Genomic DNA, 26989 nt, shown 5'->3' on the forward strand with positions numbered 1-26989 from the left:
TGGTGAAACACAGAGCTATCTCACATTGCTTCATAGACCCTCCTCCATTGGCTCCCTGTTCTCTGCCCCTTCCTCAGTTGCTTCAATGTATTTTTGAACCACCCAGTATAGTAACAAATAATATTAATTAGTAGTAACCTACCTGTACAGCATTTTCAGCAAACATGAAATGTTGTATCACTGAGGCTGATAATAATGTTAATAAGAGTCTACTAAGATCATGAATGTGAGTCCCTAGTTCTCAGTCCCCTATGAAAGCGATTAATGGGAAACACCTCCAAATTTCACAAATTCCCTGCAACATTTTTAGTTTCCCCATCACTGTGACCGACTCCAGAAACCGGCTGTAATAATTCAGCCCACACTCTGAGACTCTGGTTTGTTCTGACAGCCATTATTATTTATGTAGACCACATTTTTGGAACAGTATTGCTTTTGCTTATGAAACCCACATGGCTATAAATTGAGAGTGTTAAAGTGTCTCCAAGACTCGGGCTTAAGATAAATCGAGTAGTATTGAGTAGTATTCCCAGTGTCAGAGGACTTAGGTGACAGCAAGGTCATTTTCAAGTGGTGGCGCTTGTTATTTTTCCAGAATGGTTCTCATCAGCTCCGAAGGCTTGGACAGCAATATTATTCTGGCATTCAAGACTTGAGCCACGGCAGGTCCTGCAAAAGCCTCTTGCTCAAGATGCCACCTCCGGAGTAATGTCAAGAATACCAAATGCTATAGAAAGAACGCACAGAGCCAGACTCATCACTGGAGAGTCTAAGTCTATGGAATTACATAAAGGATGACTCTGGCCCAATGCCTCTGAGCCAGTGAGAGTAGCTACGTGACCTTTTGGGTCAGGAATGAGACGGACACGTTTAATAAGTGTTTGTTCAGTGTCTAGCACAGTGGGGCCCCAATACTGACTGAAATGGACAGCAGTAGCATCCATGCACCAAATCTGGCATTACTCTTGTGGACAGTGTACTTAAACTGCAGATCCTGTGTTAAATTGGTTTTGATTTCAAGTAGGTATCCCAGCCTCTGTCCCCCATATGCAGTACAGTTTAAAATGTACATACAAAAAGGGACTATTGGAAAAGAAATTAAAAATTTCTGCCTCTTCTTTTCTTCCACAGTATGTCTATTCTCACATCAAAACCTTTACAAGTGACACGTTCCAGGAATTCCTGAAGCACCTCTGGCAGTGTGCTGATGACTTCCGAGATATAATAAGACATGACATCTGGCGGCAGATGTTTACTGACCTCTTCCTGGACTGTGACCACGGAAAGGTAGGTAAAGAAACCCTCAACATATATTTGACAATGTCATGTTTCTGATCCGGTATCTCTCATTCATGTAATTGCTTCTTTTCCATTCCTAGTCATTGGCTCCAAGCTTTCTCTTGGTATTAATTTGCTTATTTCAGAAGAGAGCAGTTGTTGCACAGCGAAATGGGTTGATACTTGTTATATAGGGCATGTCTACCCTGCAATGAAAAACCTGCAGCGCTGAGTCTCAGAACCCAGATCAGTTGACTCAGGCTTGCAGGATTTGGGCTCCAGGACTAAAAATTGTGGAGCTGATTCTCAGTCTGAAGCCTGGGCAGTGAGACCCACACCCTTCACGAGTCAATTGACCTTCACAGGGTCGGAGGCTCAGGGCAGCAGGTTTTTTATTGCAGTGTAGACATAGCCGTAGACATAAAAACAGTCAACATCCTGTCTCCATAATCTTGCATTTACCCTTCTTATCTGTGTTGTGTATTCCATTCATCACCCCTCTGCTGACGTTCATTGCAAGCCTACCCAGAATGAATTAAGTGCTCTATAATATCATTCTAATTAGGTCATTATCTCTAAAAGTATAGAATTACAGAGCACATTTTTAGCAGCAACAACGTGTTTTAGAGAATTAAAGAGACAAGGTGGGGGAGGTACTATCTTTTATTGGACCAACTTCTGTTGAAAGATATGACCTCCCCCACCATGTCTCTCTAATATCCTGGGACTGACATGGCTACAACTACACTGTTTTAGAGAACGTGAGACAAACTGTTAGCTCAGCTCAGGGGTGGGAAAAGTGATGTGTCTGCATCTCAACCAGAAGATATTTAAATTCCTAATCCCCATCAGGAAGATCAAAAAGGTAGACAGAGGAGAACACAGACAGTCTTATTTCTCTGCATTTTGAAGGAGTCCCCTCTCTTCTCATTCTCTGCTGGGTGAATGTGATGGAATACTGCACATAAAAGCACAGGGATGTGTGAGAAGGGATGATATCACACATTTTACTTTGTAGTTTAGTAATCACCATCTCTCTGCCTCCGATAACAATGCCATCTCAGAAAAGAATAATTAATGCTAGAATCAAATGAGAAGAGAGGACACCTACCCGCATGAACACCAGTCTTTGGGTGGAGAAAAATAACCACAGTAAAAACATGGCTGCTCTTGGTATCAGCTTAGGCAGACTTGATCACCACATTTAGTTTACAGGCAGCATAGTTACTTCACTTCTCTTGGATCTGATGACATGGTTGCTCTCCCAGGGCTATAATCAGCCTGTGCTATATTGTACCCACAGGGGAGATCAGAGAGTAAACTAATCCATGAAGACCTCTGACTTTTTGAGTGTGATCTATCACCTGTGGTAGTCATTTTGTGAAGCACAGCAAGCTAGTTCTTTCCATTTTCTAATTTGCATTTGTTTGGTGGCAGGTAATTATTCCCATTTTGTAGGGGTGAGTTGTGTTCTCTGTCTCAGTTATTTATAATTAGGGCCATAAAGGGATACAAAACGGAGAGAGAAGCATTTAAGCTATAGTCTGATTACAAGGAATCCACACAATCATTATTATGGTTTTAAAAATGTACATCTGTGAGGATGTCAGCTCAACCAGAACCCCCTGGAATAGCTAGGCTAGCTACTTAACCACACCGCAAAACAATGTCAGAATAGAACTAAAACTCTGCTCTAATCCCCATAAAGGAAAAGACACTTTGGATTTAAAGTTCATGGCCTCACTGTGCCTAGGTGTGTTTAGCACAGTTCCATTTGACATTGGAACTGTACCTGCATGAATTTGCTGTGCATTTTCTGCCCAGGATCTTCAAAAGTAACTGATTACACTAACAGATTACTTTTCAAAATACTGCACACCTGAGAAGTTATCTGATTCCTTTCCAGACAGAAAAAGAACAAAAAGAAAAGGAGGACTTGTGGCACCTTAGAGACTAACCAATTTATTTGAGCATGAGCTTTGCTCAAATAAATTGGTTAGTCTCTAAGGTGCCACAAGTCCTCCTTTTCTTTTTGCGAATACAGACTAACACGGCTGTTACTCTGAAAAAAGAACAAAGATTTCCTTACCCTTAGTCATCCTGGCAATGCTGTCCTGGGCAGCATCAAGGATATTTTGTTGTCTGGTATACACATCTCCTACACACAGTGCAGAATAATCAGAACGTAACTGCTGATCTTTCACTGATCAGAAGATGCTGGCATGTACAGCTTGGGGATTTGGCAATGAGTTATAGAGCCTTTGCTGGAAGTGACTCAGGGTTGTCACCATGTGGTGGCTGGGTGAAATGAATTAGGGTGTCTCAGTCCAGTTCCCACAAGAAAACATCACTGTGGTTGGCCCTAATTGGCCCCTTTGTTGCCAATCCCAGCAGAGAGGCTGAGGGCTGAATGAGCCAGGAAGCCTGAACTAATTCTTCTCCCTGCTAGGGGTAGTCCCACTATGCCAGGTGAAAGAATATTTTGTGAGGCAGAATGAGGACAGCTGCCCTGCTGCTATTTATGGTGTACCGATGAAGTGAGCTGTAGCTCACGAAAGCTTATGCTCAAATAAATTTGTTAGTCTCTAAGGTGCCACAAGTCCTCCTTTTCTTTTTGTGAACCTTCTCTGCAGATCAGTAAAGGACTCAGTGTTCCAGGATACCAGGCTGGAATCTGTCATCACCCCAAATTCATACACCAGACTGATAAGACATATTTTTCACAGAGTATACTATTGCAAGGAAATTGAAGACCCCATTATAATGCTATTATATCTGGGTTGTGAGTAGCATTGACATTGACATGATTTTCCTAGTATCCCCATCCTTTCTCCCAACCTTATACAACTGAAAACCCGCAAATGGAATTGAAAGGGATCCTTGTCCCATGATAGCCCTGAGCCTGAGGGTGATCTGATAAAGCCATACAAATCCAGGAGTTTACATCAAATTTAAAGCAAGATGGAAATCCATCCCCAGTCCATCTCCAGTAATTTCCTTCCACACTTAAATATTTTGTGCCTCTACTGTTTTTCATAGCATCAAAAAGCGTTTATTCTCAGTCAGACCAAACTGTTGTCAACATATTTTATTTGTCCCCAAAATGTAGTTTAATTACTTGGCAAAAAGCATCTGTAACCACGAACATCATCTTCATTTTCTCTAAAACAAATTACTTCATTAATTGTAATTACTTTTTGGAGAAAATGTTATGTTCTTATGTAAATGAAGGTTTGCATTAGTGCTGACAACTGTCAGAGAAACTTTCAAGTGATTGTGATGGGCAACAGCTGAAATAACTGAAAGTGAAAAGAAGGGCGTGTAATGGGAATACTCAGCTGAGTAGCCAAACATTCCACCAGTGATGCGGTAATATCTTCAAAAATAGGTGCTGACAGTTTTGTGTTTGGACTGATGTTAAGAGGTGCAGAATTAGATCTGGGATATAAAAGCAAACTACATAAACAGCATGATATTTTCTTGGGGAACAAGGTGACGGCACTCTACCATCAGAGGAGGAAGGGATTTGGAAACAAACTGTTAATATAATAAGTTTAAGAGCTAGGATGCAGCTGAAATACAGCTGGACGTCCCAGCGCTTCTGACCAGCAGAAACTGAGTTACAGGAGGCTGAGAAATAAAAAACCAGGTTCTGTCTGCTCTTTATGGCTATTAAAGAACTTTTGTCACTCTTGCTGATAGATGGAGTTTGCTGAGGTCTCCTTGGCACAATTTTACCTCTCCCTTCCCACCGTTGCACAGTGTGGTGCCCTCCACCCAGAGCTGCTGTATGCTTAGAGTTTGTGAAGTACTTTGAATCCATCAGGATGGAAGGTGTTACAGTAATACAGAAAATAATTTACTTGGTTCCTACATTATCAGCATTACTTCCTTTTCCTTGGAGCCTTTTTCTTCTGCATCTTCAGTTGTCCACCTCTTTTTGAGTTTCAGACCCTTTTGGGAGCTACTGACTCTAGTCCAGTATGGACAGCTCCCGCTCATTTCTGAGTCCTCTCATTCCCTCCCCCCACTTTTGCTTTTAGATTATGAACACTGAGGCCACTCATCACCCATCTTGGGCTCGCTTCCAGAATACAATAGCAACCGTTGTTTATTTCTTCAGTTTAAAGGCATGGAAAGGTTGACACAGAATTAACATCTTGGTGAATTTTACACTTGGCAATTTTTACTCTGGGAGCAAAACCTTGGAAGGAAATCTATAATTCAAATGTGAAACTGGTTGTCACAAATAACAGATTTAAGTAATTTATGATCTGATCAAATACCATATTACACTAATGGGAAGGAGATTATGAAGGTGAGAACCCTTAAATAATGACAACATTAACTCATTATTAAAATGGAAGAGCTCCAACCCTTTGAGGTTGCTTTACTTTTTTAAAATCACAATTTCCTCATCTTTTTCCTGCCTTTGCTATCCCTTTCCCCTGTCTCTGAGCAGTAAGGATGTTAATGCTACCCTCCATGTCACAGAGCACTGAGGCCTGCTTCTCCCTGGCTCTCAGAGGTCAATCATTACTTCCAGGATGTGTCTCTGCAAGGCCAGAGTGAGAGTCCCAAGCCTGTTCAAGACAAGCAGCAGTTCTTAAGAGTAGGAGCAGCCTTTCTTACAAGCTTAAAAAATATGCACACGTACACAGAACCACTGTGGGTGATATGAATGCTAGTCACTCTGCCAGAAACCCACCAGGAAACTGCTCTTCTGCTTGCATCAGAACTGCTTATATCTATTATCATTATCAAGAACATGTATGCCTTTGAAAAGGAATGTAGGGGCTTGCCACACCAGCTCATACCCTTGGTGTAGCTCTTTTCTCTGGTAGTGCCAATACCTGATGGTTTAAAGGAGGTGATGGAGGAGGCAAAACCAAACCACCCATAATGCATGTAGTCACTACAGTTGCACAATGCTGTAGCTAGAGGAGAAAATTCCTCTGTGACCTCCCTCCAGGCAATCATGACCTTGAAGCATGAGATGGAATTACTTTCATCTTCACATATAGAACACATGCTATTATTGGTCATACAATTAGCCAGCTCTGTTTTATGGGGAATATGAATATCTGATAGCATGTGCATATAAGAAAACATACCATCTGTAAGTCCCACTTAAGCCCTGTGGATGAAATCCTGGCTCTAGCACAATAAAATTGACTTGGTCCACTGCCAAGGACTACATTTCACATAGAGATAGCACTCAGGTTTTACAGATCACACAAGATGCTTCGCTGGTAAGTTTTGATGTGAAAAACCAGAACTAAAGAAACTATCTTGAACCATTGACTGTAGCTGTTATGTCTAGGCTGGCCTCTTGGACAGGCAGAGGACACTGGCCTTACTCGAAGACTTCTATGACAGCAGCCCAGTGATTGCTAAGAGGGGATTCTGTAATCCAAGACAATGTAAGTCCAGTGGGTAGTTGGAACATATTTAAAAATTCATATTTAAAACTTCATATGAAGTTTTCCAGTTATGATACATTTTTATAAGTATTGTCAGCAACAGATGAAACCTAAAAATCTCTTAGACCAACACTGCAACATTTATATCACAATTAGAGCTAGCCTAAAACTTTCAACATTTAGACAAACTTTTTTTGCAAAATATATAAATGCAGTGGTCAGAAACACTTCAGTGTACAAACTGGTAAAGTTATGTATTGAAACATTGCTGTAGAATAGAGTACTTTTTATTATTAATTATTATTATTTATTACTATTATTATTATAAGCAGTTATTGCAAATAAGATTATTTTCCCCAAACTAATTGTCCCCGAAGTAATTTAATCTGGGAAGTATTAGATAAATGTTAGCACTACTTCTAAACTGAAATATCTCTGTAAGAATAGAAGACTAAAAGGAACAGAGAGAATATAGAGGATATTCTACATAAAATGACAATGATTTTTAGATATTAGGCATAAACTACTTGAGAGTATCTTGCTTAGATCAGAAACAGTGGAAATTTTAACATATAAATCATTGCTTCCCTTTTAATATGGAAAAACAGAAACATGGCAGTATGGCATGTGGCACAGTGCATATCTTGATAACAAGAAGAATTCTTCTAGAAGTAAAGAAACTGCCCAATTTGCAAAAGCTCCATCTCCAAAGCTAAGCTTTGGGTTTCTGAGTCTGTATGCACTGGTAGTACTTTCAGGGAATTCTATGTTCACCGGGAAGCACTTTTCTCCATTTTCTCACTCTTTTGCATTCTACTTCACCTCCAGTTAGCAATCATAAAAACAATGCAAACTATCAGCTAAACAACTGCTTTTCTATATTAGGGCCAATAATTGAATTGCAAGAAATAGAGCTTACTGAGTTCTGGGGAGACTTTGATGATGGACAGATAGCTTCTGAGGAATCCAGCCAAATATTTGCATGGTCTCAAACAGAAGTTTCTGAGGGAAGGACTCTATCCTCCAAAATGCTAGCTGCTAATGGTCAAGCTGCAAATGAAACTTGCATTTTGATAGATGAACCAGGAGAGCCAAAGGCAGAGCAAGACCAAGAGATTGCTCTTGAGCAAAAGGCCATGAGTGAATCTGGAGCAGACGAGATCAGTAAGGAGGAACCTGGTTTAATTGGCGAGCTTAGTGAGATTGTTCCAGTAATTGCCCTCGGAGAAGAGTATACAGTCTCACCTACAGAACCTGGTTCTGAAGTTCAGGTGAATCAAGAGGGAGAAGGTTTCACTGCTGAGTTGTATGAAACTGTTTCAGCATCAACCCCTGGAGAAGAGAATCCAGTCTCAGAGGAGAAACCTGGTCCTGAAGGACAGGTCAGCCAGAAAGGACTCTATGTAACTACAGAGATGGAAGAAACTGACCCATCACCACACCCCGAAGCACCAAACACCCTCCTGGAAATGGAAGCAAGTGATGCTAACGTGAGCCAAGAAGCCTCCAAATCTGACAGTAGAAAGGGATCTACAGCCCTTAATAAGGAAACTACTTCCAGTGGGGACATGGACACAGAGAATCAGACTGATACTGCAGATGCAGAGAGCCAGAATGAACCTATTCCAGTAGCAGCTCCCGAGCAAGAGAACGTAAACATATATAAAGAACATGGTTCTGAAGAACGGGTCAGCCAGGAAGATCACAATGTGGCTACAGAGCCGAGTGAACTCATTCTAGCCCCAAACTCTGAAGAAGAGAATATAACCTTGGAAAAGGAACTTGGTTCAAAAGCACAAGTCTGTCAAGAAGAACATGATTTGATTGCAGAGCTGAATGGGGCAGTTCCAACACTAATGCCTGAAGCAGAAAGCATAATCTCAGAAGAGGGAGCTGAATCAGAGGAGAAAATCACTGCTCTAATACCAGAGTATAAAGAGGAAACTGCAGATCTTGGGAAAGAACTCCCTGAAGAAAAAGAGAATGGTTCTGAGGGACATGGCAGTCAATCAGAATTACAAGCAAGCACAGAGACCAACATGCAGGCTGAGGACTCCACACCAAGCCTTCCACATGAGCCAACACTTTTGCAAGACCAGAGTACAGGTAAAGCATACTTTCTGATGTGACATTGGATCTTAGGCTTTGGGTACACACAAAATTGCACCGGTTTAACTATAGGTGTGATTTTAAACTGATTTAAAACCTGTGCAAGTATATGAATAGCCACTCTCATTTCATATTGGGACTAGTTTATTTTGATTTAGAAAAACTGGATTAAGTTCAGTTGAAATAGACACTTTTAAACCAAATAAGAGCATCTATATAAAAACCTGCACTGGTTTAAAAAACACAATTAAGTTAAACTGGTGCAAGCTTATGACTTAGGTTTTTATACTTTCTCAGCATAATGTTTCCGATCAAGATTTTACAGTATGTTCCACTCAGACAATATCAAACACTTGCTCGATCTGTGATATGTATTCCAGACACTAAACAGCCATCTGAAAGCAACATGGTGCTTTTTCAAGCAACACTGCCTTTCTAATAGACAGAATCTTAATGTTTCCTTTTCCTCTGGAATATCATGACAGAGGGGAATCTGGTAACATTAAATATAGAAAATGTGTTTTAATAATTATTAGGAAAATGAAACAAAGAGCCTTAAGGAGATAGATTATGGCATTGGATAGCAAAATGTGCTTATTTTAATCTCTTGTCACATTTCTAAAAGGGATATTGTACTTTTCAATTTCAATTCAGGGCCCTTATTATAGGAAAGCTGCAACAGGGGAATTCCAGGGCTCCCACTAAACCATGCTAAACACTTTGTTGAATACAAATACTGGGACAGACTTCCCCTCTGGTGCTCCATTCGTCAATCCTCTTGTGCTCCACCACTTCAGGCACTACAGGGGCTGGGTCTGTGTTGTGTCCCATTTAAAACTGGGTGACAAATTCCTTATCTCAGGTGGAGCTTGGGTATTTATTATTCATACAATGCACTGAGTGTACAATGCACATATTCCCTTCCCTATGGGAGTTGACTCCCCTTTTGATTTGGCAGAGGTATGAGTCTGTTCTCCAGGTCTTTGCCCCTAGGCGGAGTGGGATCAAGAGGTCCAGATATTCTGCTTAGTGGAAGAGTGTTTGCTGCTGTTGTTAAATGGATGTTTGGAACTGGGTTTAAGAAACGTGACACATACCCAGGGAGTTTGTTAAAGGGGCAATTTCATACATTGAAAATAAATAAGTATATGTAGTAAGGGTAGCTCCAGTGACACAGGTGTGTTGTGCTTATGCGGATGGATTTCGGCCTGTAGGACTGCATGGAGTTTGGGCTTCAACCACCTCCAGTTCATAGATGGTTCCTTTTTAAAATTTCAGGTCCATCTCATCCACCAAGAGAAGCTTCCCAGGCACAAGCTAGAGAGGCATTTGAAAAGGCAGCCCAATTGATTGATGGAATACCATGGTCAGGTGACAGCAGTTCTCAGCACTTTTTACTTTTCTTTCTAGAGACTGTATTTTGCTATGAATGTAATGTTTTATCTCTACATAACATGGGTTGTCTTTCTGTCAGGTGACCTTCTGGCTTCTGACCTAAGTTTCAGGTATAGTAGCTATGGTGAGAAAATTCAGGAGGACTGGAACAATGAAAATTCCAGATTTGCAGGTAATTGATCGCAGTGCTGTATGTTAACCTTGGCCCTCATGTGATAGGCAGTGTCTATGGAAATCATGGCACTGCTGTGAAACTTCATGACTGGGGCTTCGACAGCCAGGCCTAGTGGTCAGGGTTAGTGCCAGAGTCCAGGGGCCTCAGTCAGAGGTCAGAACCAGGGTCAGAATCTAAGAGTGGTTGAAGTTTGGGATCAGTCCTAGTACTGATGCCTGGGGGTATGAACAGAGCTAAGGTTTAAGGAGCAAAGCCAGGGTCTGTAGCTGGAGTCAGAGTCCCAGTACCAAAGTGAGGGTTCAAAACTGGTGTCGGAATCCTAGTGCTGAAGCCAGGGTTGGAGTTCAAAGGCAGAAGCTGAGTTCCAAGCCGAGGTCGGGAATCTGAGAGCAGCCACAGAGGCAGGTTTGTTGCGATAGCTGGCAAGGGAGGCTGCTTCACTTCATGGACACTTCCTGGGCCTCCTCCTGGGCTTAAATAGGGCACCTTGGGAAGGGAAGCTGGCAGTCCAGCCTTCCGAGGTGGTACATCCTGTGGTTTTTATCTCCACGGGGTCTGTGTGGTAATGCATGTGGCCCTACCATGGCTGTGAGGTAGCAGTGTGGAGGGTGGTGCCCATTCCACACCTGCAGAACCTCACAGTTGTGGGCTCGAGGGAGATCTTGCCCATTGTCTAAGGAGCTGTTGTCACTTATTGGGAGCCTTTGGTCTCCAAGACCACAAGGGATATTTGGACTGCGTGTCAGGAGCACACCCTTTGTTGTATAACAGTGACTTCAGCTAAGTCTGTATTGTGTAACCCGACCTCATTACATGACACCTCTCGCATTAGACTGCAGTACAACTGTGAAGAAATATTACTGCTATTTTTCCTAAAGCAAATGTATGGCCAAGGCCTGGGGCCCTTACTCAGTGTTCACTCAGTCCATATTCAGCCCATGTTTGACACCTGTCACATGCACAGCTTTGGATCAGCATTTGGCTTCCTGCTGGGTGATGTATTTTCTCCCCTCTAGACTTGCGTATGCTCATGACAGATATTCAGACCCATGGTGCCTCCATTGCCATGGGTGCCTTTGACAAGAGCTGCCTCAACCTACCCCAGTTCGTACAGCTCATGGAGACCTTTGTTGGTGAAGACAGCTCTCTGCCAACCGTGAAGAAACTTGTTGCATTTGTGAAAGAAGGATATGGACAGACTGAAGAGGAAAAAATCAAACAGTTGGAAAAAGTAAATGCTGACGGGCTTTGCTGATGTTATGTGTAAACAAACAAATGGCTAGCGGAGTGGAGCTAACCACCCACGCCCTTGCTTTCTTATGTTGAGGTTTTTTCGCCCTTTATTTTCACATGAGCTTTCCCCACATTAGCCCTGAGAATAATGCTGGGCTAATTCTGCCACAGGTTGGCTGCCTGTCACACAGCCTGACTCTGTAAGACACCAGGTGGGCAGCCAGCTGTAAAATTGCTTAAGATGTTCAGTTCTGTTGTCTCACCTCTAGAGAGTAACCCATGCAAGCAAGAAACCTGCAGTTTTAAACTACTGCATTTGCCAGTGTTCATGTGTGTGCATGTGTGGGAGGGTGTGTATAGTCAGCATGTGCACTGGTGTGTTTGTTACACTCACTGGGAGTTCAGTAACCTTGTCAGCTGTTGAATAAATATATTCACTCAAACACAAGCCCACTCTGCCCAGTATCTTTTGCAAAGTGCTGATATATTTCTCATCATGTCTACCTCTTTCGCTGCAGTTTCCTCAGACTTCTTTCTCATTTCCCTCTGTGCTGCTGACCTAATTTGGGTGAGATATTGGATCTGACAGCTCTGCCATCTTCATGCTGAACACAACATTCTTTGCTGTTCAATGAATTCCATTTCCAGCCGTTTAGCATCTGGTGCTGCGCAAAAACTGGTTCTAAGTGGCAAGTAGCACATGCAGCCCCATGGGGCCCCGCACAGTGAAAGGCGCTACCAGAATCAACGGTTTGCAAACTCAAACAGAAAGAGCAAACACTGCAAAATACTGTGGGTGTCATTTAGAAGGAGCCACTCAGCTGTGGCTGGAAAGACATATCTGGGGTGTGAAACTGCCCCCTGGTGGGGTTGATCTTACATTGGCTCCTGGTATGTACTTTGGGAGTCAATCCCTTGAGAAGCTAAAGCTCATTCTGCCTGCTAAAACTGAGCTGTCACTTCTGTATAATCTTCTCCAATATCTTCCTGATTTTGTGACTGCCATCTAGTTCAGATCTTAATGGTATTTTTACAGTGATTGCCTGGATGACAGGCTTTTTGTGATCATCATGAATGGACAAATGTCCAAATGATGAACCAGACATTGCAATTCCCCTACTGGTGGGTGTGGACACTGAGCATTGTCAAAAGCCAGCTTTTCCTTACAGCTTTCCTGTCTCTGTTGCTTCTTCCCTGTCCTAGGTTCACCGTGAGGCTCTCTTGGCCCGAAGGAAACTGCTCCTGGAGGCACTCTTTGAGAAGTGGGACAACGAATGCTCTGGGTACCTTGACCTGAAAGAGGTGGATGCTGTTCTAAGCACATTTAAGGAAGGAATGGAAAAAGAGGCTCTGAAAAAGGGTAAGAAAACACCAGTTTGGAGGTATACAGTGAGAGAAAAACGCTATGTAACATGCTGAGTCACTAGCCATTCAAAGATGGTGCTAATGAAGTCAGGAGCAAGGACTATTTTTGCATATGCCACTGTAAACATAAGGAACTGTAGATGAAATGGAAATGAAGATTTGTGGCTATAGATGGGCAGGAAGTGTCCTTTCTTTTCAATTATCCATGGCCTGAGAGTTTGGGTTCCTTTCATGCTGGTGTCAAAGTGGCAGCTTGCTGCTTTCACAGGGTAATGAAATGCAGAAAAAGGATATCTGTTATAATGAGCAGTAAGTAACCATGATTTGGACTTGAAAACTGTAGCCATAGAGCAGTCCTGTGGGCGAGCGTTTGACATTCGTGGTCCGACTTGCCCTTCTGTTGTGCACAGCTATACTGAATGGGTGATCCTCAACCAGCCTCTGGAATGGTACTGTCAGTGCTCCCTGCAGGCCTCAAATGGCCTTTCAGAATCCACACAGGGAGTTCAGCTCTCGTGATAGAAATAGAGATTTGGAGTTGTGGTTTGTGTGGGGCTTTTAACAGCTAATATCAGCTCATTTATCTGACTAACTTTACAAAGTTGGTCCTCTGGAAAACAGGCTGGATCAGACAAACATGCAACAGACCCTCAGAATCCATCTGGCAGCTCAGTAGATGTGCTACCAAGCCATAGTACTACCAAGCACCATATTAAGGGGGGCGGGTTGTGTACTCACTGGAACTTTTTGGGTACCCCATAGACTAGTCTGCCGCCATGGACAGCCACCCTTCCCAGTGCTTCCTCCTGAAAGGCTGCACGTGACATTTGTCCAGGCTACTTATTGCTGACAAGAATGATTAAGTATGGCATATTTTGACAACCTTCCCAAATCCCCTCATCCCACATCTCATGTCAGGCTAGCTGTGGGAAGCACTGTCATGCCTCAGTCAATTGCATCCCTGTCCTGGGGCCATATAACACAGAGTTGACAGAGTGCCATCTCTGTGGTTCTAAGGACATATGTTGTAGGTCAGCATATTGCAGTCAACTTAACACCGCCACGGGGAAGTGGCCCTGCCCTGGAGCACGCACTCCATCCCAGCAGTCTCTTACCTGCTGGGATATAAACTATTGTTGTTTATAACGCAGTGAGTGCCCAAACTCTGGTAGGGTGCTGTATAGAAATACAGGGAGGTGCAGTCCCTGCTTTGAGGAGCTTACACTCTGAATGACAAATAAACAGACAAAGGATGGAAGGAAAAGGGACACAACATAGAAGCAATATAAAACTATCCCCAGCTGCCTCTGGCTAAACTTTCATAGATATCCTGGTACAAGAGGGCAGTGGCCTTGAAGACCAGCTCCAGATCTGAGTTGCATTCAGCATGGAGGAAAGCCCAAGGTCTGAGGGTGTGTCTACACTGCAGTCCGAGGTGTGACTGCAGCACTGATAGACATACCTGTGCTAGCTTGACCCACGCACGCACGGCTCAAAGTAGCAGTATAGATGCAGCAGCAGGACTTCAGCATGGGCTAACAAAGTGAATACATAACCAGGGTTCCCAATGTGCTTGTACAGATGCTCTGAAGTCCATGCATCTCATCGACACTGCTCTTTTTAACCATGCTAGCACGGGTATGTCTAACTTTCACACCTTGGACTGCAGTGCAGACATACCCTGAGACATCTGTCTTTAGGGAGTCAATTCTCATCTTGATAGAGAAGTGTAACTCACCTTAACAGTGTCGTGGGCCTTAGAAATCCTAGTGTCACCACGAAGTGGAGGGGCCAGCAGCAGTGATGTGGTCTTTAGGATTCACGGGAACAGGCGGATTTAACTTGCTGTCCCTGTCTCTTACAGTTCGTTGAATTGTATCCCTGCTAACAAGGATGCAATCGTACAGGGTCATGCAATTCCCAGCAAAGCCATCAGTTCTACAGCAGATTCACTCTTTCAGAAGCTGAACCAGTTTTTTCTCTGCAAATGAGAAACTCTCCACCAATGGTACCGTCCCTTCCTTGCCAGTTAGTCTATATTCTGGCATTATACCTCCACTGCATCCCGCTGGCTGCACATCAGCCAAAAGCATGTCACGCACAGCTAGACTCTAGTGACAGTTCCCAAACAACTGTCAGAGTGGCTGAAAGAATAGTACAGCTCAATGGGAAGTTCTTCTCCTGCATGGACCCAGCGTGGCACATCTCCTGTGTGTACATACACAAGAGCAGGGGTTAGTGCGGTGCATGGCTTAGGAGGTTGCTTCTCTGTTCGCATAGACTGAGGAGAGTGTGATGTTAGTGCAGGCAGACCCTAGCCATAAGAGCACCATTGAAAAAGATGTGGCCAGTAGCTCTAGTTCTAAGGGAATGAACTAGGCCTGGTGGTACTACAGTACGTGTGTGTCACACACCTGTGCAGGAGACGTTAGGATGCCCGCTCCCAAGCCACATGATGACCACTTGCACATACAGCTGGTTGAAACATTTTTACTCTAATAATTTTTTGATGAAAAATGGCTTTTTCTGAGACATTATTTTGACAGAAATTCTTTGGAGGGTTTTCACAAAAAAACCCAAAGCAAACATTGTTTGGCTTGTTGGGTATTTCTTTATGCCTTCCACCTTTTTTAAAAAAAGAGCCAGGGAGGAAAGAAGGAAGGGAACAAACGGGGGGAAGTATCCCAAACACAAACATTATTCATTTTGTCACAAAACCTAAACATTCCTTGAAAAGAATTGTGCACATTTTTGCAGCTCCAAGGGACAATAAGTCACTGGCAAACATTTCTAAATCGTCCAGAGCCATGTAGGGCTTACCTCTGCTTCCAATGAAATCAACGATAAAATTCTCATTGACTTCCAAGGGAGCAGACTCTTAGCTCCCATAAATATCAGGGTCTTAGGCTCTTGGATGCTGTGAGAGGCAATCAGAGCGGCTTCCTTCCTGCTCTGGCATATAATTTGTCAGAGCATTTTCCATTATGCCGTTCTTTACAAACCATTACATGTATTGATCACGAAATACTACTCTCCTAGCAGCAAACTTCACACTTGCACACATACTTAATTGATTATCCGTTAACTGAGGCACTGAAGCCTACTGACAAACAGCTCTCTCTCGGTTTACTTGTTTGGGGACTGCAAAATTTCAGATGAGGGTGCAGGACAGATGATCAAAATAAGAGCATTTGCACTTGTAGTGGGGGCAGCAGATGAATACCGTGTTTCAGAAAGAAGAAAGCCTCGCCTGCAAATTCAAACGACTGTACAAGAGCACCCTCTTGTGTGCAAATATAGCATTATGGGAGGTAACTGGAGTGCATAAGGAACTATTTAATCAATGAGGAAGGCTGGGTAGTTGAGAAGAACCCCTGCATAGATAAGTCCAGGACTCAGCTGAATAGAAAACAATAGGAGGGGCTCACATTTTCAGAATTGGCCCAGTATTAATCCTAGTTATGTGGCGTAGGGTTTATAGCCTGTTCTTTAAAAGTCTGTACCCTCTCTAGGTCTCTGCACGTGTCTGTAGAATCATAGAAATCAGAAGAAGTGGTGCTAGCCCACTGTGGGCCCTAAAGCAGGAATATTTTGGGGGGCTCCCACACAACACATATTATAAAAGCAAATAAGGGCCCCCTTGAGTTGCTAGGTCCTGGGTCCAGTGCAAGATTGTTCCCTACAGTACATTTTCTAGTGCTCTGTCCAGTCTGCCTTTAAATATTCCAAGTGAAAGCTCTTCAGCTACTTCCTTGGAAGACTATTCCAGCCTGATAGACATCTTTGTTATGGTTCGTTTCATGATAGTCAGACTGATTTTTCCTGTGATTAGTTTCATCCCATTATTGTTTTATTCTCTTGTGTTCTCTTACACTTCCTCTCCTTCCCCCACATATTTCCAGACTGTTACCCTCTTCCCCTGTAGTCATCTCTTAGCCAAACTATGCATGTTTAGCTCTTAGAATTTTTCCTTTATACGTCACTCCCACCATACCCCAATCATTTTGGTGCTCTTCTATCAACACCTTCCGCTTGGTATCTTTCTGGTAATGAGGTGCCCAGAATTCAGTGCAGTACTCCAGGTATAGTTGTACCAGAGCCAGAGAGGGAGAGTAATTTACTGTCCACTCTCATTGCCAGATCTCTTTAAACGATTGTGCTTTACAGATGACTCCCTCCTTCTGCATAGTTATCTTTTGGATTATTTCCCCCTCTGATGTATTGGCATTTATTTTTCCAAGTTGAGTCTAACATTCTTATTTTCCTATTGTTTCGAATCTGTCTAGGTCCTTTTGTATTATTTCGCTGTCCTCATTAGTGTTTGCAGCACCTTCCAGTTTAGTCTCCTCTGTGAATGTCATTAATGTGCTGTACATTATTTAGATTGAAAGCTCTTTGGGGCAGGTCCATTTGTTTGTTTGTACAGCATCTAGCACATGACTGGGGCCCTATGTGCTACCACAATGTTCATCATCATTCATCATAATCTTCAAGTTCACCTCCCTACAGCTTGATGCATTGTCATTTATCATTGCCCTTTGTTACTGCCCAACAGACAGTTTTCTCTCCTGTGACAACGTTCATAGGTAAGCCAATCTGAATAAACTCTGGGAATAAGATTTCATGAGACAGTATCAAATGCTTGACTGGAATCCAATTATATCACATCTACTCTCTTCTCTGCTGCAACGCTGGCTAGGCACTCCAGAGGTTATTTTTGAAGGAGACTTCTTCAGTGTCCCATGTATGTCAACCCTCTTAGGGTTAATCACATAGGGGTAGACGGGCTTATTGCAATCCAGCATGAGTAAGGGGCATGCATAGCTACGCCACCCCAGGAGAGTCTCAGTTTGGGCCATGCTTCCCCCTTTCTCCAGGGGGGAAGTAAGTTGTGTCAGTCCTTGTGCTAGCACAGCTTACTCCTCCCCTCTGTCAGTTTGGCTGCACTGGCTGGTGCATTTGGAAGTGGGGATGTAGCAAGGTTCCACCCATTCCCTCCCTGTCCGCTTACCCTCTGCTCACATGTGCAGGATGGGAAATAGCAGCCTGGCACAGAGGGGTGATGCGTGTAGCCCCTTGACTACTCTGGGAGGAAATGTTCAGCAGGTCATGACTGAGCCCTTAGTAATTTTTGAAACTAATAAATCACTGTAGATCAACTCAACCCTGAAACCCGAAAGGGGGAGAACAGAAGTACAGAGCGTGTGATCTTCAGAGAAGAGCCATGTAAAACAGTGCTTTTCTTCCTGTTTTCCCTGTCTGCATCTCCTGGTGAAATTCTACTATTCCAGAGCATCATCCAGTTGTCTATGTACTATAAATGGAGTTTTAATTTTGTTTCATCCTCAATATGAGATTTAACACAATAGAAATGTTATTTCAGTAATTCAACCCAGACAACCAAAGCAGAGTTAGTAAGATTATAGCTGCTTTGGAAGGTCTTAAAAACCCCATAGTGAATCCAAGTGCTGTACGTAATGGAAATCCTTGGGGACAAGGTTGAACTGTGAGGTCATCAGTAGGCTTTCGTCTTCAGGGTGTTAATAGGAGTGGCCAGTAGTTCTTCTGTAGAACTTGTGGCTGCTTCCGGAGCATGCAGCACTAATAGGGACATCTACATGCCCCTGGCTGCAGCAGGTCATCCTAAGTCCCTGCAGTTTGGCTATGTGGTTGAGGTGAATGTGATTCTGGGATAACCAGGAGCAACCTCCAGATTTCCCCCTGATGTGTAGCTTGGCTGCTTTGTGGAGGTGTGCATAGGGGAGATTTGGGAGCACTGTTCAGGTGATTTTCTCAGTGTCTGAGACCACTGTGATCTGGAAGAGAGAGTGCATCCTGCCTTTATGGCTGCCATGGCACCTACATTTTGATTTTGGGGAGGAGGAAGTGAGTGGAAAGAGTGACTCTTTCAGATGATGGGCGGGGAACACTGAGGGAGAGCAAAACAGACAGGTGTGCCTGTGTCCGTATTTGTGTTTCATCCCTTAGCAAAGAAGCACTTTCGCTGCTCCCACCCACACCCCGGTGGTGTGGTGAAGTTGTCTCCAAAGGAATTTCAAACCTATCTGGAATTGGTTGTTTCTGAGCTTACTGGTAACGAAGATGAAGTTCTTGATACGGTGGTGGAGTTTCTGACCATGAGTGTGGCACGAACCCACATGGAACGCCTGCGAAGTTCTGCCAGGAGGAAGTGGCTGCACAATATCCAGCATGCAGCTGAGACCAGTGGGGCAAGCATGGATCCAGTGTACAAGGCAGTCTTTAAGGCACTTTCCCAGGTATGCATCAGTACCAGCTGCGTGAGTGACGCAGACTGTCTAGTGTGGATTATGGCTGACGCTGTCTTCAGCTACATTCACCACCAGTCCAGGTGGGTGTAACTTGATGTGGGAAGCTTCACTTACCCTCAGTATGCCTATCTGAAGATAGTGTAATCACTTGCTGTTCCGGAGACTCAGACATTAAATAGCTGAGGCTGTTGTAGGTCAGGGATGAGATGCAGAAGCTCTTGCCAGGTGCTATATCTATCAGGTGCCATCAGTGTCTCACGGTCATGATCACCTAATCACCTCAAGTTTTGGAAAATTTAATAAAATAAAATCCAGAAATGCATGTTCCTGGTTTTATGGTTTCTGAAAATAAATACGCATCATTCAGTTTTTGATGCATATGGAGAATTTATAATGTGAATGGCTTCACATTTGCTTCCAGGTGCAATTTAAGGTGTTAATATTGATCTTTAAAGGCTTATCTGATGACCCCTAGCTACATAATGGACCCTCTTCTCTTCCTATGCAGTGTGATGGCAGCTGATGCACTCTTGCTAGCTGTTCTTAGATTTAACTTCTCAAGGCTAGAGCCAGGATATCCTTGTGGGAAGGCTCTGGACTCTGGTATTTGCTTGCGTTTTTGGTCAGTCTGCCCCGGAGATGAAGTTCATTGGGCTTTTTGCTTAGGCATAGGTCATTAGGGGCAGATTGTATTTTTAGAAAAAAGTGGTTTCTGCTTAGCAGAAGCAGGAAACAAATCCATCCTCCCTGCCCGTCAGAATGCAGCTTTTGAGTTGATGGTACAGTGAACTGGCCCAGAACCCATTAGACAAGTGACAGCATGGACATCATTAATCATCTGGTGTAAGAGAAATAAAGTCATTGGCCTAGAATAGCATCCTGTGATAAATGAGATAAGCTGTAAGCACATGAAATAAGTGTAATGGCCAGTGGCTAATGCACAGATGTAACGTGAAACATTTGGTTGCTAGGATGCAGAAGCCCATGGGAATAACAAGAAGATCAGTGCGTATATTGCCCTTTTGGAACAGAACCAGCTTTCACCAGAGCGGGGAGAGGTTCTCCTGCGGTATGTGGCTTGCACCTCAGATGATGCCCCATACATCCTAAACCAGGCACTTTACAGGGACATGAAAGGAGTAAGGTAAGGAAACCTGCACAGAGCTGTTACCTTTTCTTAAGTCACTTGAATCATGGAATTTAGAGAGTACAGTGACTATGGAAAAGACAATCCCTCAGGGGCCAACACAGGATTTTATCCCTTATAAATCTGATTGTACTTTTTACCAGTAGTTCTCAACCAGAGGGTCCAGAGCCCTCTGGGGGGCTGTGAGCAGGTTTCAGGGGATCCACCAAGCAATGGCCGGCATTAAACTCATTAGGGCCCAGGGCAGAAAGCCAAAGTCCCGCTGCACGGGACTGCAGCCCAGGGCCCCAAGCCACACCATCCGGGGCTTAAGCCAAAGCTTTGCGGTGCCCTCTGTGGCATGTGGCCCCAGGCAATTGCCCTGCTTGCTACCCCCTAATGCCGGCCCTGGCTTTTATATGCAGAAAAACAGTTGTTGTGGCACAGCTGGGCCAGGGAGTTTTATAGCATGTTGGGGGGGGCTTCAGAAAGAGAAAAGTTGAGAACCCCTGCTTTATACAACCGCGTTTTAACTGTCCTAAGGGATCAGGCGCCCACTCCTTTACTTGGGGAGACTGTTCCACAGTCTAAGAAGTCTCATCCTTAAAGAAGATTTTGTATTATATTCAGCCTACAATTTCTTTTAAACTTCTTCCATTACTGCTATGTATACCCCCTTTCTATCACTACAGAGCACTTTCCACTCCCTTACACCCTTTAAGCTCTAGGAAACAATCATCATGCCTGCTTATCACTTATGTAAGTTCTACATATTTGTCTCTTTATCTCCTTCCTTATACATCATCCCCTCTATTACTATCATCACTATTACTCCCCTCTGAATCACCCCCCTTCATTTGTCTCTATTTAGTTACATTCTTTAGCTGATATTTTACAGAACTTTGAAGATGAAAAGTGCCATGTAAGTGCTAAATATTATTGTCATTATCTTTCTGGGATGCACGAGGTAGATCCAGTACTCTAGGTGTTGTTTTATCCGTGCCTGACAGGGCCGGAGCATCACCTTCCTACTCCAGTCCAGGATGCCTTAGCATAAAGAGCCCAAAACTGCACTGTGGGTTTGTTTGCTTTGTTGGTGCTATGTGGCATTGCACCCTCCTGTCTAATTGCTATCCACCATTTCCTGTGGGAGTCTTCAGGGCACTGCTGCTTTCAAATTTCCCTCTCTACATTGAACACCTGTGTTTGGATTATTTTACCCCCAGATGTATTGGAAATCCTCAGAGCTTTTCTAAAGACTTTCTCTGCCTACTTACCTTTCTCCTACAAACCTCCTCTTGCCCTCCCCATGGTATTCCTGTCCCTCAGCTTTGCAGCAGCAGAAGAGGGGAAGCCAGTCCATGTTCCAAGAGTTAAGTTCCATGGAAATATCCACTTCTGGAACTATGACCGGCCAGAACGGGAGAGGAGAGGCTCATTCCTGGTGCTGCCACTGCAGGATTCCCGACGGAGGGCCTTCGGGATTCTAGGACTTGACACCCTGCGGGACCAGTGTGAGCAAACCATCTTTCTAACCCACGAGATCAGTTTCTATCAGGTGGGCACAATGAGAAAAGCAGGGTCATTAGATGGTTCAAACAAGCAGTTTGGGACTGTGTGAACTTCACGTGCCTTGCTGTGAATGGGCAGCAGCTGTACAGTTAGAAAATGCACTGTAAATCCATTTTACTCTCTGGGATGAAAATGACACAAATAGACCAGTATTATCCCCATATCAGATATTTATGTAGAAGGCTTCGCCTCTAAATGTGAATGGTCAACTACAAAGAGATTTGTACAAAGTTCATACTTATTAGCAGTTATTTACTGAACACAGTGGTTGCGTGTTTTGAACATAAGAATGGATCAGACCAATGGTCCATCCAGCTCAGTATCCTGTCCAACAGCCGCCAGTGTCAGAGGGAATGAACAGAACAGGTCAATTTATCAAGTGAACCATCCTCTGTTGTCCAGTCCCAGCTTCTGGCAGTCAGAGGTTTAAGGCCCCCCAGGGCATGGGGTTGCATCCCTGACCATCTTGGTCAATAGCCATTGATGAAATTCTCCTTCATGAACTTAGCTACATACTTGTGTCATGAAACTGTTCACTTTATACTTTCTGGACTAATTGCAAACCACTGCACTTCAGGTTCCTTTACCAGTGTTTCCAAATATCCAGATGTTTTAGGCTGGATAAGGGAAAAAATCTTCTTCTCTACAGTCCCGTAAAACTTTCAGTATAATTTCTTCATGTGTTTCTACTTTGCCGGTTGATAATGATTCCAATTAGTGGAAGTCAAGCTGGAGATAGTATCAGCAGCCAGGTACTATAGCAATGGGCGCAATAGAAACAGAATCTGGAAAATCTCAGTGGATGTTAAGATACAATGGGAAGAAAAGGAACTTTACAGAGATACACAGTCAACCAAAAATGATAGCTGGTACACAGCCTAGCCCCTGTGCATGCATCACTTATTCCTTAGTTTTCTCTGTTTGATATTTTTGCTTTACTTTAATCCCCCCCCTCCACCACCCCCTCCCTTTTTATTTACCTGCCCAGAATGCTAGTAGAGAACTGCTGTTGGAACCGGACTCATTGTAGTTACCCCTCTTGGCCAGGAGGGAGCACAATATGCCAGCACTGGGAGGCAAGTCCTCCCTTCTCAGAGACCACGTTCTCCAATCATTCAGCGCTCCAGTACTGGCCTGGGCCCCTGAACTCTGGAGTCCCCTTGACAATGGCAATCACAGGCTAGCTTTATATTCTTAGAGATTCTCTCCTTTAAAAGAAATTTTTATAGACTAACATTTTACTAATTTTTTTTTGCTTAATTTGCTATGAAAACGTCCCCGACTTTATCTCCAATCATTTAGAGGGTTCTGTTTCCATAGGGGGTTTCCCGCATATTCAGCAAAGCCTACCACCATGTCCGCACACTGGAAAACATATTGCAGGTTGCATTCACTGCTGTGGGTTGGCTCTGCACTAGGGCACCCACCATCCGCAACATCACTACGTACCTGGTAGAGCCTGGCAAAGATAAGGTATGCCTAGTCCTTTCACGTTAGTCTCAGACCACTGCACAGAAGAGACCTCTTGATATAATAGTGATATATTGAGCTAGTGCAGTTTAGCAGGGATCAACCATTGTTAGCTCAGTTTGGTTCTCAACCAAGATTAATCCTGCCACAGATTCTAGTACCTGATACAAGATTCTGTGGGGGAAAAGGGCAGGAAGGTTCCTTCTCTAGGGGATGCCACTTTTCATTCTTGCTGTCCCTTAAAGTGATCTTCCTTCAACCAAGAAAGGCTGGTTGGGATTCCCTTCAGTTCCTGCATTAAAATCAGCAGCACCCCCCTCAGTAAGCTTCTCCTATGAGCTAAAGGTACTGGACCTTTAGTACTCCTGGCTCCTACCAGCCAATAGAGCAAGACACCAGACTCAGTACTGCATGCAGAGCGGCCTGTGGAAGTATAGAACAATAACCACATGGTTACCTTGCTAGCCCACTCAGCAGTTGTCTGCCAAATCAGTCCTAAAAGGGAACTGCTCTACTGTGGAGGAAAAAACCAGCCAAGATTATGGTATGGAAAGGGAAAATGGTTAATGTTCTGGCTCTTCATCCTGAAACAACATCAGCAGGCAAAATGTAAATACAAATCAGGAGGCAGACTGCTCGCAATTAGCTAGCATGTATGGGCAGCCCACTCGCCTGTAGTTCATATTCCAATTACGCAGCAGGCACTGAGACACTGGGATGCTTGTCAGCTTACCTCAAACTGAATTAGGTAGATAAAAAGCAAGAGGATGAAATGTTTGGGACTGAGCTTGTGTTATGGTCGCTGCTGCAGCCACAGCTCAGCTGCTTCCCTGTGATAAACAGGTTTCCCACTGGCAACTTATTTTTCATTCCTGGCTTTACATTTTCATCTTGTTGGCTGCCCATATGTCATATTATTTGCTTCCTAAAGATGGCTGTGTGCTTTCACATGAGCGCTGTGTCTATGGAAGCTATTGTACCATGGGAACTGAAGTGAAAATGAACTGTCCATAGGTAGCCCCCTCACTAGGCTGAGGCTCATCCACCTGTTGGCATCCTTCAGGACTGGAGCACGGGGATAAGTTTAATTAGGCCAGTCGAAGGAAGATGTTGTACATATCTGTGGTGCACGGTGAGTGCTAGAATCTGGGGCTGTCGGGACAAAACCACACCTGGTTAGAAGCTGTCCTTAAATCATCCCACTGAGGGTGAATGTGAGTGAGAGCTCTCCCCTAAGAAGCAAGCAGTGGTTCTTTCTCTAAGCTTCAAAGTGGATGTTCGTTTCCTGAATGCAACAAAAGCACCCTTTCCTCTTTTCAAGACAGGCGACTACGTTTTGCATGAGATGATGACTACAGGTCACTCTGGGCACATGGAAATCCACTCCCCTCCCACTGTTCTCCGCAGGAGAGAAAATATCTTCAGGTGGGTTTGAGACTCTTCTGCCATCTGCAGGAATTTACAATAGTCATCCACGCCTATGCTGTAACACATGCCAAGAGCACTCAGCAGAGGTGAGCCTTGCTGCTGCATTCTTCTCTTGGCTACTGTCACATGCAGGAGGCTGGCTGCTGGATAGAAGATTAGGCTGATAGGTTAAGTCCATTTGTAATGTCCGGCCTACCGCTGGCAGAATATGCATACACTTTGTATACAGTCTGTGGGAGTGGTGTCTATCTGTCTATCACATGCTCTCTCCCATGGTATCTGGTGTGTGTGTGTGTGTGTGTGTGGTAATAAATTATCCAGGGTTAGGAATCTTTTCTTTGGGCTAGATCCTGTAAACATTCAACACCAAGCATAATGCATACTCATATGAGTAGTTCCATATACTTCAAGAAAGCACGGTGTCTAGTAGTGACTGTTTACAGGGCAAGGCCCCATATCTTGAGCATTCTGTTCTTTAAATTAATGTATCTTTTTTCCTGGTTCTGTTATCCTCATCTCCTCTGAAACATCCTACTGTGTAGTTATTGCCTTCAACTGCCAAGGTCCTCACAGGCTTAGCTATTACATACATCTTCCCTTGCTGCTGAACTTAGTCAAGAAGTTACTTGCTGTTCCAGCAGATGTTTTTACTTTTTGTGAAACTCCACGGAGCAAATGTCAACATCACTCTGAACCGGAAACTGTGTTTGCAGCAAGAACACAACACTAACTTAGTGTTTGTTTAAACCCATACGATTCTCAATACTAGATGAGGATGAGCAGGGTTGTGCTCCAAAGTGCTATTTCTATCCTTCCAATATGGCTGGAATGCTGTCTGTATCTGCCTGCTTGTAGGCCACAGGGAAGAAAGCAGCTGTTTTAGTAATATAAAAATTCCTTCCCTTCAACAGCAAGGTATGTATGGTCCTTCACTGCAAATGCTGCAGTAGTTGCCAAAAAGGCTGGAGTTGTACAGTTTATGATCTTGTCCTCATTCTACTGTCATTTCAGAGATTACCTCTTCAAGTGCACAGACAGTTCCGAGGTCATTAGCACCTTTGCCTATGGAGAGCCTCACATTGCAGTTCCACTCCGTGAGCCAACAGGACGGGCCTTTGGGGTGTTTGATCTCAGCCCTGCACATTACCACGGGTTACCACCTCATGAGCACAAAGACCTGCAGATAATGCTGAAGACGGCCCAGGCAGCTTGCTCCGAGATACTGAAAGAGTCTTCAGGGGAAACAGACCCAATCTATGTCCTAGGTACTGTGCGTGCAGGGCCAGTACGGTTTCTTTGGCTGATATTAGGAATCTCAGTAAAATTAAAGCCAAGACAGCACTCAGACAAGTACAAAAATACGAATAAAAACATACTTCAGTCATTTAAACCAAGTTTAAGTGAACCCCAAATCTCAGCAGACTCTGGGGAAAACAGCAAGGGAGGAAGAATGTTTCAGAGGCTCCGGCCCAGCTCCTCACAGATATTTATTCGTATTGAGTTAGGTGGATCTAATACCTTTGAGGGTCTGGGCCTGTGTGTTCTTCAGGGTTGTTCAGAATGGAACCCAGATCATGAGCTTTGCCTCCCTTCCCCGATCCATATACATTTTGAAAACACTGACAGACTCCTGGGCTGTTCGTAAACAGACCATTTGTGAATACTATCTGTATTAGAACTGGAAGGGAAAGTTAATCATAAGGAGGGCAGACCCCTGCATTCAAACCTTACATCTTCAGTAGCAGGTGTTTCTGAGCCTCTTCTTGAAAGGTTGGCTTGTGATTCCAGTTGCAGAGCACGTTGCGGATTCAAGGCGCGCACAGATTCTCTTCCATCGGCTCATGCTGCAGGACTTGCGTGAGTGTACCCAGAAACTCGATCCCGAGTCCTTTGCCGACATAAAGCGCTACGCAGAGCCTCCAGCCTTGGTGCATAACATACTAAAGGGTGTGCTGCTTCTTTTCTACCCAGAGTGGGTAGGTTCGGAGAAGATTGCGAACTGGAGTCATTGTGTACTGGTGAGATATCAAGTTCTTGAGCCACTCTCTGTTTAGGCAAACAACCCAAAAAGACACAATGGGACTTGTCAAGGGTGATATGAGAAAGAGATATGCTCCTGGAGATA

At 43.9% G+C, this 26989-nt stretch overlaps 1 protein-coding gene across 1 annotated transcript in view; it reads left to right on the top strand.

Moving 5' to 3' along the window:
• The window catches only part of EFCAB5 (EF-hand calcium binding domain 5), a 53001-nt gene that overhangs the window by 20559 nt on the left and 5453 nt on the right, over window positions 1–26989 (top strand). Inside the window, exons 6-19 of the mRNA XM_043530906.1 lie at window positions 1132–1287; window positions 6602–6701; window positions 7587–8807; window positions 10089–10181; window positions 10285–10377; window positions 11397–11611; window positions 12817–12973; window positions 18967–19256; window positions 20240–20412; window positions 21724–21952; window positions 23287–23439; window positions 24758–24861; window positions 25876–26129; window positions 26653–26882. Coding sequence (XP_043386841.1) covers window positions 1132–1287; window positions 6602–6701; window positions 7587–8807; window positions 10089–10181; window positions 10285–10377; window positions 11397–11611; window positions 12817–12973; window positions 18967–19256; window positions 20240–20412; window positions 21724–21952; window positions 23287–23439; window positions 24758–24861; window positions 25876–26129; window positions 26653–26882 — 3468 coding nt within the window. The remainder of the gene's footprint in view (window positions 1–1131; window positions 1288–6601; window positions 6702–7586; window positions 8808–10088; window positions 10182–10284; window positions 10378–11396; window positions 11612–12816; window positions 12974–18966; window positions 19257–20239; window positions 20413–21723; window positions 21953–23286; window positions 23440–24757; window positions 24862–25875; window positions 26130–26652; window positions 26883–26989) is intronic.

This window comes from Chelonia mydas, chromosome 17 (assembly GCF_015237465.2).
Source record: "Chelonia mydas isolate rCheMyd1 chromosome 17, rCheMyd1.pri.v2, whole genome shotgun sequence".
Lineage (NCBI taxonomy): Eukaryota > Metazoa > Chordata > Testudines > Cheloniidae > Chelonia > Chelonia mydas.